The 12585-nt window shown below is 40.1% G+C and overlaps 2 protein-coding genes across 5 annotated transcripts in view; one reads left to right on the top strand and one right to left on the bottom strand.

Moving 5' to 3' along the window:
- LOC139568040 (NLR family CARD domain-containing protein 3-like) overlaps positions 1-12585 on the bottom strand; it is a 282966-nt gene that overhangs the window by 64889 nt on the left and 205492 nt on the right. The window lies entirely within an intron of this gene.
- LOC139536393 (NLR family CARD domain-containing protein 3-like) overlaps positions 1-12585 on the top strand; it is a 95685-nt gene that overhangs the window by 4552 nt on the left and 78548 nt on the right. For 3 of the 4 annotated variants that reach the window (XR_011667502.1, XR_011667554.1, XR_011667466.1), the window contains exons 4-5: positions 1850-2023; positions 4747-4920. Coding sequence is in view for 1 of the 4 variants with exons in the window: in XM_071337277.1 (XP_071193378.1) it covers positions 1850-2023; positions 4747-4920; positions 6036-6209; positions 6543-6589; positions 7085-7635 (1120 nt within the window). In the remaining 3 variants the exon portion in view is untranslated. Of the gene's footprint in view, positions 1-1849; positions 2024-4746; positions 4921-6035; positions 6210-6542; positions 6590-7084; positions 9712-12585 lie in introns of those variants that run through there. The other variant, XM_071337277.1, reaches the window with a different exon arrangement.

The raw sequence follows: 12585 nt of genomic DNA, 5'->3' as shown, positions 1-12585 counted from the left end.
GTTGTAGCCTCTGTTATTGGTAATGGTGAGAGGTTAGCATGTTTTGTTGTAGCCTCTGTTATTGGTAATGGTGAGAGGTTAGTATGTTTTGTTGTAGCCTCTGTTATTGGTAATGGTGAGAGGTTAGCATGTTTTGTTGTAGTCTCTGTTATTGGAAATGGTGAGAGGTTAGCATGTTTTGTTGTAGCCTCTGTTATTGGTAAGGGTGAGATGTTAGCATGTTTTGTTTTAGTCTCTGTTATTGGTAATGGTGAGAGGTTAGCATGTTTTGTTGTAGTCTCTATTATTGGTAAGGGTGAGAGGTTAGCATGTTTTGTTGTAGTCTCTGTTATTGGTAATGGTGAGAGGTTAGCATGTTTTGTTGTAGCCTCTGTTATTGGTAATGGTGAGAGGTTAGTATGTTTTGTTGTAGCCTCTGTTATTGGTAAGGGTGAGAGGTTAGCATGTTGTGTTGTAGCCTCTATTATTGGTAAGGGTGAGATGTTAGCATGTTTTGTTTTAGTCTCTGTTATTGGTAATGGTGAGAGGTTAGTATGTTTTGTTGTAGCCTCTGTTATTGGTAAGGGTGAGAGGTTAGCATGTTGTGTTGTAGCCTCTATTATTGGTAAGGGTGAGATGTTAGCATGTTTTGTTGTAGTCTCTGTTATTGGTAATGGTGAGAGATTAGCATGTTTAGTTGTAGCCTCTGTTATTGGTAATGGTGAGAGGTTAGCATGTTTTGTTGTAGTCTCTATTATTGGTAAGGGTGAGAGGTTAGCATGTTTTGTTGTAGTCTCTGTTATTGGTAATGGTGAGAGGTTAGCATGTTTTGTTGTAGCCTCTGTTATTGGTAATGGTGAGAGGTTAGTATGTTTTGTTGTAGCCTCTGTTATTGGTAATGGTGAGAGGTTAGCATGTTTTGTTGTAGCCTCTGTTATTGGTAATGGTGAGAGGTTAGCATGTTTTGTTGTAGCCTCTGTTATTGGTAATGCTGAGAGGTTAGCATGTTTTGTTGTAGTCTCTGTTATTGGTAAGGGTGAGAGGTTAGCATGTTTTGTTGTAGCCTCTGTTATTGGTAATGGTGAGAGATTAGCATGTTTTGTTTTAGCCTATGTTATTTGTAATGGTGAGAGGTTAGCATGTTTTGTTGTAGCCTCTGTTATTGGTAATGGTGAGAGTTTAGTATGTTTTGTTGTAGCCTCTGTTATTGGTAGTAGTAGTGTGTAGAAACATGGTATCTACTCACTTATAAAGAAAATTACTCCAGTCATCATCCAGAATTTTAATATTGGGCAAAACATAACCCAAAACACAACCAAAACAAACTGCAAATGCAACCAACGAGTTTACAACCAAATACTAAACTTTTGACTACTTTAATACACTATAAGTGAATTGGTCAGAATACTTATGACTTCTTCAAATGGGGGGACTAGATACATAAAGTGCTTTCATTTCTAAATGGTGAAACAGATATGTATTAAAATACCCTCAAATAAAAGGTGACATTATATACTGTCACCTCATATGAAACATTTGATCTGAAATCCAAAATGTTGGAGTATAGAGCCACATTTAAAATGTTAGCTTCACTGTCAAAATAGATATGGTGTGGACTGTATACTCAATACAATCTAAATCTGATACCTCACTGTCTGTCTTTTGACTGATACTGCTTTTTATACTGGTCTGGTCAGTCTACTCAAATATTTGTACTAAACATTTCTCTCTCTACAAAAAGTACTTTGATATTTTGTCATTTCTAATAATGATACATCCATTTATGAATATATATGGCACGTTTAAAAAATATATTTTTTCAACACCAAAGAGTAGCACTGTGATTTTAAAATAATTGTACTATTTGCAGGTTGTCAAGCTGTAGAGTCACAGAGGAAGGCTGTGCTTTTCTGGTCTCAGCTCTGAGGTCAAACCCCTCACACCTGAGAGAGCTGGATCTGAGAAACAATGACCTGAAGGATTCAGGAGTGAAGCTGCTCTCTGCTGGACTGGGGAATCCCCACTGTAAACTGGAGACTCTGAGGTCAGTATTCCTGTAGTTGGTCAACAAGTGATAACTGTTCACCAGATCCATATGTGTTTACCAGACACACATAGTCCACACCATAAGTGTTTGGACAGTGAAGCTTACAGTTTTACATTGGGTGCTATGCTCCAGCATGTTGGATTTGAGATAGTATGTTTCATATTAGGCGACAGTACAGAATGTCACCTTTTATTTAAAGGTATTAATACATATATATTTTACCGTTTAGATATGAAAGTACTTTATTTATCTATGTATATGTAAGAATATAATATGTTTCTGAACTACTTTAATACACTAAGTGTTCATAGCAAAGTGGGTGAATACATATGCACTCACTACTTTTACCTTTTGAAATGTTTATACTTTTTTTGAAACAAGTAATTTTTTTCAATTCACTTCAACAATATGACTATTGTGTGTTTGTCCATTACATGAAATCCAAATTTAAATTACATGTTGTAATGAAACAAAATAGGAACAACACCAAGGGGGATGAATACCTCTGCAAGGCACCGTAGTCTACCATTTGAAGAAGTCTTCATTATTTGGACATATTCACTTATATTGTATTAAAGTAGTTATAAGTTTAGTATTTGGTCCCATATTCCTCGCCTGCAGTGATTACATCAAGCTTGTGATTCTACAAACTTGTTGAATTCATTTGCAGTTTGTCTTGGTTGTGTTTTGGATGTTTTTCATAATAGAAACTGAATGGTGAATAATGTCCTGTCATTTTGGAGTCACTTCACTTGTATTGTCAGTAAGAATAGAAGATGTTTCTGATCACTTCTACATTCATGTGAATGCTACCATGATTATGAATAATCATGAATGAATTGTGAATGATGATGAATGAGAAAGTTACAGAGGCACAAAGATCAGACCCCCTCTGTTATTGGTAATGGTGAGAGGTTAGCATGTTTTGTTGTATACTCTGTTAGTGGTAATGGTGTGAGGTTAGCATGTTTTGTTGTAGTCTTTGTTATTGGTAATGGTGAGAGGTTAGCATGTTTTGTTGTAGTCTCTGTTATTGGTAATGGTGAGAGGTTAGCATGTTTTATTGTAGCCTCTGTTGTTGGTAATGGTGAGAGGTTAGTATGTTTTGTTGTAGCCTCTGTTATTGGTAATGGTGAGAGGTTAGTATGTTTTGTTGTAGCCTCTGTTATTGGTAATGGTGAGAGGTTAGCATGTTTTGTTGTAGCCTCTGTTATTGGTAATGGTGAGAGGTTAGCATGTTTTGTTGTAGTCTCTGTTATTGGTAATGGTGAGAGGTTAACATGTTTTGTTGTAGCCTCTGTTATTGGTAATGGTGAGAGGTTAGCATGTTTTGTTGTAGCCTCTGTTATTGGTAATGGTGAGAGGTTAGCATGTTTTGTTGTAGTCTCTGTTATTGGTAATGGTGAGAGGTTAGCATGTTTTGTTGTAGCCTCTGTTATTGGTAATGGTGAGAGGTTAGCATGTTTTGTTGTAGCCTCTGTTATTGGTAATGGTGAGAGGTTAGTATGTTTTGTTGTAGTCTCTGTTATTGGTAATGGTGAGAGGTTAGTATGTTTTGTTGTAGCCTCTGTTATTGGTAATGGTGAGAGGTTAGCATGTTTTGTTGTAGCCTCTGTTATTGGTAATGGTGAGAGGTTAGCATGTTTTGTTGTAGCCTCTGTTATTGGTAATGGTGAGAGGTTAACATGTTTTGTTGTAGCCTCTGTTATTGGTAATGGTGAGAGGTTAGCATGTTTTGTTGTAGCCTCTGTTATTGGTAATGGTGAGAGGTTAGCATGTTTTGTTGTAGTCTCTGTTATTGGTAATGGTGAGAGGTTAGCATGTTTTGTTGTAGTCTCTGTTATTGGTAATGGTGAGAGGTTAGCATGTTTTGTTGTAACCTCTGTTATTGGTAATGGTGAGAGGTTAGCATGTTTTGTTGTAGTCTCTGTTATTGGTAATGGTGAGAGGTTAGCATGTTTTGTTGTAACCTCTGTTATTGGTAATGGTGAGAGGTTAGCATGTGTTGTTGTAGTCTCTGTTATTGGTAATGGTGAGAGGTTAGCATGTTTTGTTGTAACCTCTGTTATTGGTAATGGTGAGAGGTTAGCATGTTTTGTTGTAGCCTCTGTTATTGGTAATGGTGAGAGGTTAGCATGTTTTGTTGTATCCTCTGTTATTGGTAATGGTGAGAGGTTAGCATGTTTTGTTGTAGCCTCTGTAACTTTCTCACTCATCATTTTTCATGATTGATTTATGATTTGTCTTAATTCTGGCATCATAATGATTAATTTAGTAGTGTTTAGAAACATGTTATCTACTCACTTACAAAGAAAAATACTCCAGATATCATCCATCAATTTAATATTGGGCAAAACTTAACCTAAAACAAACTGCAAGTGCAACCAACGAGTTTGAGTCACAAGCTTGATGTAGTCATTGTGTTCAAGGAATATCGGACCAAATACTCAACTTTTGACTACTTTAATACACTATGAGTGAATTGGTCAGAATACTTATGACTTCTTCAAATGGGGGGACTAGATACATAACGTGCTTTCATTTCAAAATGTGAAACAGATGTATTAAAATATCGGAAGATGAATATAGATGTTGTTTGGGAGAATAAACTAAATGCATCTGCCATCTGCCACTCGTTAAAATGTCCTTCTACACTACAGGTGTTAAAATAACATTAAATTAACAGTCTGTTTGTGAAATCATGATGATTTCTTTGTCAGGCTGTCAGGCTGTGGAGTCCCAGAGGAAGGCTGTGCTTCTCTGGTCTCAGCTCTGAAGTCAAACCCCTCACACCTGAGAGAGCTGGATCTGAGTAACAATGACCTGAAGGATTCAGGAGTGAAGCTGCTCTCTGCTGGACTGGAGAATCCCCACTGTAAACTGGAGACTCTGAGGTCTGTATTCCTGTAGTTGGTCAACAATTGATAACTGTTCACCAGATCCACTTGTGTTTACCAGGCACACATAGTCCACAACACATGTGCTTTGACAGTGAAGCTTACGGTTTTAAATTTGGTGCTATGCTCCAGCATTTTGGATTTGAGATATTAGGTGACAGTACAGAATGTCACCTTTTATTTGAGGTTAATTTTGAGAGGTTGGTATGTTTTGTTGTAGATTCTGTAACTCTCTCACTCATTTAACTGCTTTGGGATCACAGGATGGTTGAGCTAACGTAGGCTAATGCGATTAGCATGAGGTTTTATTAAGTAACAAGAACATTTCCCAGGACATAGACGTATCTGATATTGGCAGAAAGCTTAAAATCTTGTTAATCTGACTGCATTGTCCAATTTACAGTAGCTATTACAGTGAAAGAATACCATGCTATTGTTTGAGGAGAGTGCACAGTTTTGAACATGAACAAACAAATTTGGCAAATTAGGTACATTTGGGCAGTCTTGATACAACATTTTAACAGGAATGCAATGGTTCATTGGATCAGTCTTAAACTTTGAACATACACTGCTGCCATCTAGTGGCCAATATCTAAATTGCAGCTGGGCTGGACTAATACATTATGGCCTTTCTCATGCATTTCAAAGACGGTACAAAAAAAAATACAAAAGATTGGTTGGCTTTTCTTTGTATTATCTTTTACTATTGAGTTATATTCTCTCCTACATTCCTTTCACATTTCCACAAACTACAAATTGTTTCCTTTCAAATGGTATCAATAATATGCATATCCTTGCTTCAGGGCCTGAGTTACAGGCAGTTAGATTTGGGTCTGTCATTTTAGGTGAAAATTGAGGTGGATCCCAGATTCATTCATGATCTTTCTCAATCATGGCAGTCACAGGCTTGATGTTGTCATTGTGTTCAAAGAATATGGGACCAAATACTATACTTTTGACTACTTCAATACACTTTAAGTTAATTCGTCAGAATACTTATGAATTCTTCAAATAGGGGGACTAGATACATCAAGTGCTTTCATTTCAAAACTTGAAACAGATATGTATTAAAATACCCTCAAATTAAAGGTGACATTACATACTGTTTGCAGGTTGTCACGCTGTCTAGTCACAGAGGAAGGCTGTGCTTCTCTGGTCTCAGTTCTGAGGTCAAACCCCTCACACCTGAGAGAGCTGGACCTGAGCTACAATCACCCAGGAGACTCAGGAGTCAGACTGCTCTCTGCTGGACTGGAGGATCCACACTGCAGACTGGAGAAACTCAAGTATGTAGAGGGTTTATGTCCATGTTCATATCAGACATGTTTGACTTATCAGGCAAGTTGAGACAAACATTCATACCAACACTTGGACAAAGGTATATGCTGACTGTGTGTGTGTGTGTGTGTGTGTGTGTGTGTGTGTGTGTGTGTGTGTGTGTGTGTGTGTGTGTGTGTGTGTGTGTGTGTGTGTGTGTGTGTGTGTGTGTGTGTGTGTGTGTGTGTGTGTGTGTGTGTGTGTGTGTGTGTGTGTGTGTACAAGACTGTGTGTGTGTGTGTGTGTATGTGAGTTCATGTGTATCCCTCAATGACTGTCTGTTCTTCTGCTTACCGCTACAGTGTGGAACATGGTGGAGAGTACACAATGAAACCTGGGCTTAGAAAATGTGAGTGTTGACTGCTGTGAAGAATATGACTAAGAATAAGTCTTAATTCAAGTTAAGTCAAAGTCAAAGACCACCATCATTACTTACTTGGTCATATTAAATATCAGCTGTAGTTCTACAGAAGCAGAAATCAGGGACACCAACGTTTACAAAGAGTTGCTTTGACAATGTGTGTGTGTGTGTGTGTGTGTGTGTGTGTGTGTGTGTGTGTGTGTGTGTGTGTGTGTGTGTGTGTGTGTGTGTGTGTGTGTGTGTGTGTGTGTGTGTGTGTGTGTGTGTGTGTGTGTGTGTGTGTGTGTGTGTAATTAATGGGAATCAGTGTGTTTTATATTACCATACGGTATAACATATGATCATTCAACAAGTCTCAAGTTACCTTAACTTCTCCTTTTGATACCTAGAAACATCTACATTAAATGAATTAGTGAAAAGTGAGTTAACATTCTAATGTGAATGATGATGATTTCAAATATTGTGTCTGGTTTCATCCATCAGATGTCTGTGATCTCACACTGGACCCAAACACAGTAAACAGACTCCTCTCTCTGTCTGAGGAGAACAGAAAGGTGACACGTAGGACAGAGGAGCAGCCGTATCCTGATCACCTAGAGAGATTTGAGGACTGGCCACAGGTGCTGTGTAGAGAGGGTCTGACTGGGCGCTGTTACTGGGAGGTAGAGTGGAGTGGGAGACAGGTTGGTATAGGAGTGACATATAAAGGAATCAACAGGAAAGAAGGAGGGGGTAATGACTGTGGTCTTGGATACAATGACAAGTCCTGGAGTCTGAACTGCCCTGACAACAGTTACTTTGCCAAGCACAATAATAAACCCACTACCATAGACGTCCCCTCCTCTAGCTCCCACAGAGTAGGAGTGTATCTGGACTGGCCAGCCGGCACTCTGTCCTTCTACAGAGTCTCCTCTGACACACTGACCCACCTGTACACATTCACCTCCACATTCACTGAGCCCCTCTATCCAGGGTTTATGGTTTATGACTCCTCAGTGTCCCTGTGTCATGGGCCAGTTTATTCCTGGAAATAATAACCATGGTAACTCTGTCTGTTTCTGTGATCCTGAACCCTGAGAGAACAGTTCAGATACATCCCACACACACACTGGACACACACACTCACACACACACACACACACACACACACACACACACACACACACACACACACACACACACACACACACACACACACACACACACACACACACACACACACACACACACACACACACACACACACACACACACGACACACACACACTCACACACACACACACACTGGACACAAACACACACTGGACACACAGACACTCACACACACACACACACACACTGGACACACACACACTCACACACACAGACACACTGTACACACACACAAACACACTTGACACACACAGAGGACACACATGGCACACACATACACTGGACACACACACTGGACACACACACGCAGGACAAACACACACACAGAGAACACACACACACACTAACGCACACACACACACACACACACACACACACACACACACACACACACACACACACACACACACACACACACACACACACACACACACACACACACACACACACACACACACACACTGGACACTCACTCACACATACACATCTTCCTATAATTGATAAGACCTTGACACACAGGACCTTCAAATGAGGACCAAGATTTCTGATGGAATTGAGAACAAACAAACACCTCATTCCAGAACTAAGTGGTCCCACAAACACAGAAAACAAAACCTGAAAAACTCCAATGAAAAAAAAGCCATGCAGGGCACCAGTCTAGTGAAGACCAGTTGTTGCTAGGCAGTTTCTGGACCACAGGTTCTAGAACAGCTTCTATCCCAGTTCTATCTGCCTGTTAAATCAGTTTCTGGATCACAGGTTCTAGAACAGCTTCTATCCCAGTTCTATCTGCCTGTTAAATCAGTTTCTGGACCACAGGTTCTAGAACAGCTTCTATCCCAGTTCTATCTGCCTGTTAAACCAGTTTCTGGACCACAGGTTCTAGAACAGCTTCTATCCCAGTTCTATCTGCCTGTTAAATCAGTTTCTGGACCACAGGTTCTAGAACAGCTTCTATCCCAGTTCTATCTGCCTGTTAAATCAGTTTCTGTATCACAGGTTCTAGAACAGCTTCTATCCCAGTTCTATCTGCCTGTTAAATCAGTTTCTGGACCACAGGTTCTAGAACAGCTTCTATCCCAGTTCTATCTGCCTGTTAAATCAGTTTCTGCATCACAGGTTCTAGAACAGCTTCTATCCCAGTTCTATCTGCCTGTCAAATCAGTTTCTGGACCACAGGTTCTAGAACAGCTTCTATCCCAGTTCTATCTGCCTGTTAAATCATCACCCTAAACTGTTTTCATCAGACTATAAGAACATGACTGAACCTTTTGGTTCCTTTTCTGATCTTTTACCACTTTGCATTTTTTATGATGTATTTTACTGTTTGTGTTTGTACCACAGGAGGTTGGTGGGACCTTAATTGGGGAGGACAGGCTTGTAATGGCTGGAGGGGAATAAGTGGAATGGTATCAAACACGTGGTTTCCATGTTGTCCAATTCATTCACTCTGTTCCAGACATTATTATGAGCCGTCCTCCCCTCAGCAGCCTCCTCTGGTATGTACTGTCCTATATGTGAGAAAGCTCCAACAAGGAATTACAATGTATGTATTACTTTTAATACCTGCAAATGGCAAATAAACTACTTCAACTCCTTATGAATGTCTGCAGCCGACTAGACTGTTGGCGTCTGACAAGAGGTGAAAATATTACAGGAATATTCTGCAAATGTTGATGAAGACGTCACTCAATCCACCCAAAACAACATGCAGTCTTTCCACAAGACTCCCATGAAGTTATAGTGTGACGTTAAAATAACATTCTCAGAACATACTGCACTTGTTTTATACTGTTTTAGATGTATTGTTACGGTCGTCGTAATCCTCCTCCTCGGACGAGGAGGAGAGGCGAGAAGGATCAGACCAATATGCGGAGTGGTTTGTGTCCATGCTTATTTTAATGAACAAATCACTGAACACTTACACATACAAAACAACAAACGTGACAAAACCGAAACGAACCGACAAACAGTCCCGTGTGGCACGAATACAGACACGAGATACAAACACCCACAGCAACCACGTGAATCACAGGTTGCCTAAGTATGATTCTCAATCAGGGACAACGATTGACAGCTGTCTCTGATTGAGAATCATACCCGGCCGAACACAAACAACCCAACAAGAAAATAACACCTCGACAACCCACCCCAACTCACGCCCTGACCAACTAAATAAACACAAGAAAAAGGAAAAACAGGTCAGGAACGTGACATGTATCCTCTGTTTAAACATTTAAACTCTTACAATAACACCGTTAAAATACCAATGTGATCATTTGTTGTCTTTTATGTTGAAAAACAAATTGCACAATTATATATACGCTCCATAGTTATACAAGTATACAAGGATATATTGTACTTTTCATAATAAAACATACTTGAAACAAGAAACAACATTTTACAGTTTTTTACGATTGCTGACACACTACAATTTAACTTTTCCCACAATTAGCAAAACCTTACACTCAAGGAGCAAAACACAAGGCTAGATTTGCACAACTGTAAGCACATTGTCAGCTTCACACTATTTACAAAACATTACACACAGTGATTTGCAAAACACTAAACACACTTGTATACATCAGACACAGAAGTATATCATAATGTCACTTCCTTGCAATTCAAAAGCACTGACTGTCAAATTACCACACCTATGAGCCAATCTGTTAAACACAGCCATCAGGTGCACAAACACATGATTGCTAAATTGTAGACACACCAATCAGGTTTAAGCACTATAAAAATGCAGGAGGTAGGTTCACCTGCCTTCAACCAAAATGCCTTCAACCAATATAATCAATGTCACAGGGCAACGTGGGGGTAACATCACCCTTTGCACTGCCATTTCACAGCATGGGGTTGTCCTCCATCATGCCAAAATGGGCCTTTACAACACACCTCACATTCTCTCATTTTTGGACCGATTGCACCACATCGTCACAACAGGTAATGAAATGCACCAGATGCAATACACGGTCTTCTGGGACAATGTGTCATTCCACCGCTCTGCTTTGGTCCAGAACTGGTTTCAACACCATCCACAGTTGACAGTACTATACCTTCCACCATACTCTCCGTTTCTAAACCCTATCGAAGAGTTTTTCTCTGCATGGCGGTGGAAGGTTTACGATCTCCAGCCCCAGGTTCAGGTACCCCTCATTCAGGCCATGGAGGATGCCTGTGACCAAGTCGACGCCGCAGCTGTGCAAGGATGGATTCGACATTCAAGACGGTTCTTCCCGCGTTGTCTTAGTAATGACGATATTGCTTGTGATGTTGATGAAATTCAGATCCAGCTAGGCGAAGAGATAATGTATAGTATGTTTACTGTAGTATTTTCTGTACAATATTGTCCGTTTTTTTCTGATAATTTTTTATGTTTGTTGTTGTTGTTATTTACTGTAATTGTAACCTGTACTGGATACAGTATTTTAAGTTTGTCTGTTGTTTGCTGAGCTAACAGTGTTATGCACACTACTGTAGTAGCATGAAACTGGGACATGTTTTGTTGTGATTCTCCATGTTGACATGTTGACTGATTTGGGTATATGGAGAGAAATAAATGATATTTTCCTCAGTCTGCAGCGTTGGTCTTGTGTAGTGTTTGTATAGTTGCACTTTCTCTGTGTACTTCATTTACACTACTCTAATCACTGACAATTAGACTTGCTAAAAGTGTTTTAGGTTAGCAACAGCAGTGTGTAACTGGTTCAAAAAGATTGAAGTCATATGAAATGTGTGTGTTTCGTATGGTAACAAAATATCATTTTTATGAAGTCGTGTATAGTTTTGACAAAAGTGTTCAATTTTGCAAATGATCTGAAGTGTTGTGCTACTTTGGTGTAGGGTTGTGCTAATTGTGTGTAGTGTATTGACAAACCGTGCCCTGTTTTCAAAATTGTGCTTAAACAATTGAAAAAAACTGTAATTGTGAAAACAGTTTCGTTATTGATTTCACGTTGCCTCTGTCAGTCGCAGGTTGACGTTTGTCATGAATCTTGACCTGGAGGCAGAACTGTGTGATTTCCTCTAGATATGCCAGCTGCAAAGTCAAAATTGGCTGTGGAAAATAATGTTGTTTTATAGTCTTAATTTAAGGGAAGGATGAGCAGTGTGGTTGGGGTTGAAGTTAGGATTAAAATCAGATGTTATTACTTTGTGCCTGTTCCATCTAGTGACCACTTTGCTGAACTGCCTCCAGGGCAACATTCATGACAATAAATGCCATCCCCTCCTTATCTTTACAAGGCTGCAGAACATGCAAGCTAGTGATGTGGGGGTTCTCTCATAACCCTCAGTCCCCAGGTGGGTAGATGGCAGGTTGAATAAAGAGAAGCTAGTGATGTGGGGGTTCTCTCATAACCCTCAGTCCCCAGGTGGGTAGATGGCAGGTTGAATAAAGAGAAGATAGTGATGTGGGGGTTCTCTCATAACCCTCAGTCCCCAGGTGGGTAGATGGCAGGTTGTATAAAGAGAAGCTAGTGATGTGGGGGTTCTCTCATAACCCTCAGTCCCCAGGTGGGTAGATGGCAGGTTGTATAAAGAGAAGCTAGTGATGTGGGGGTTCTCTCATAACCCTCAGTCCCCAGGTGGGTAGATGGCAGGTTGTATAAAGAGAAGCTAGTGATGTGGGGGTTCTCTCATAACCCTCAGTCCCCAGGTGGGTAGATGGCAGGTTGTATAAAGAGAAGCTAGTGATGTGGGGGTTCTCTCATAACCCTCAGTCCCCAGGTGGGTAGATGGCAGGTAGAATAAAGAGAAGCTAGTGATGTGGGGGTTCTCTCATAACCCTCAGTCCCCAGGTGGGTAGATGGCAGGTTGTATAAAGA

The sequence above is a fragment of the Salvelinus alpinus genome, chromosome 1 (genome assembly GCF_045679555.1).
Source record: "Salvelinus alpinus chromosome 1, SLU_Salpinus.1, whole genome shotgun sequence".
NCBI lineage: Eukaryota > Metazoa > Chordata > Actinopteri > Salmoniformes > Salmonidae > Salvelinus > Salvelinus alpinus.
The sequence above is the reverse complement of the archived record's forward strand: the minus strand, read 5'-3'. Positions and strand labels throughout refer to the sequence as shown.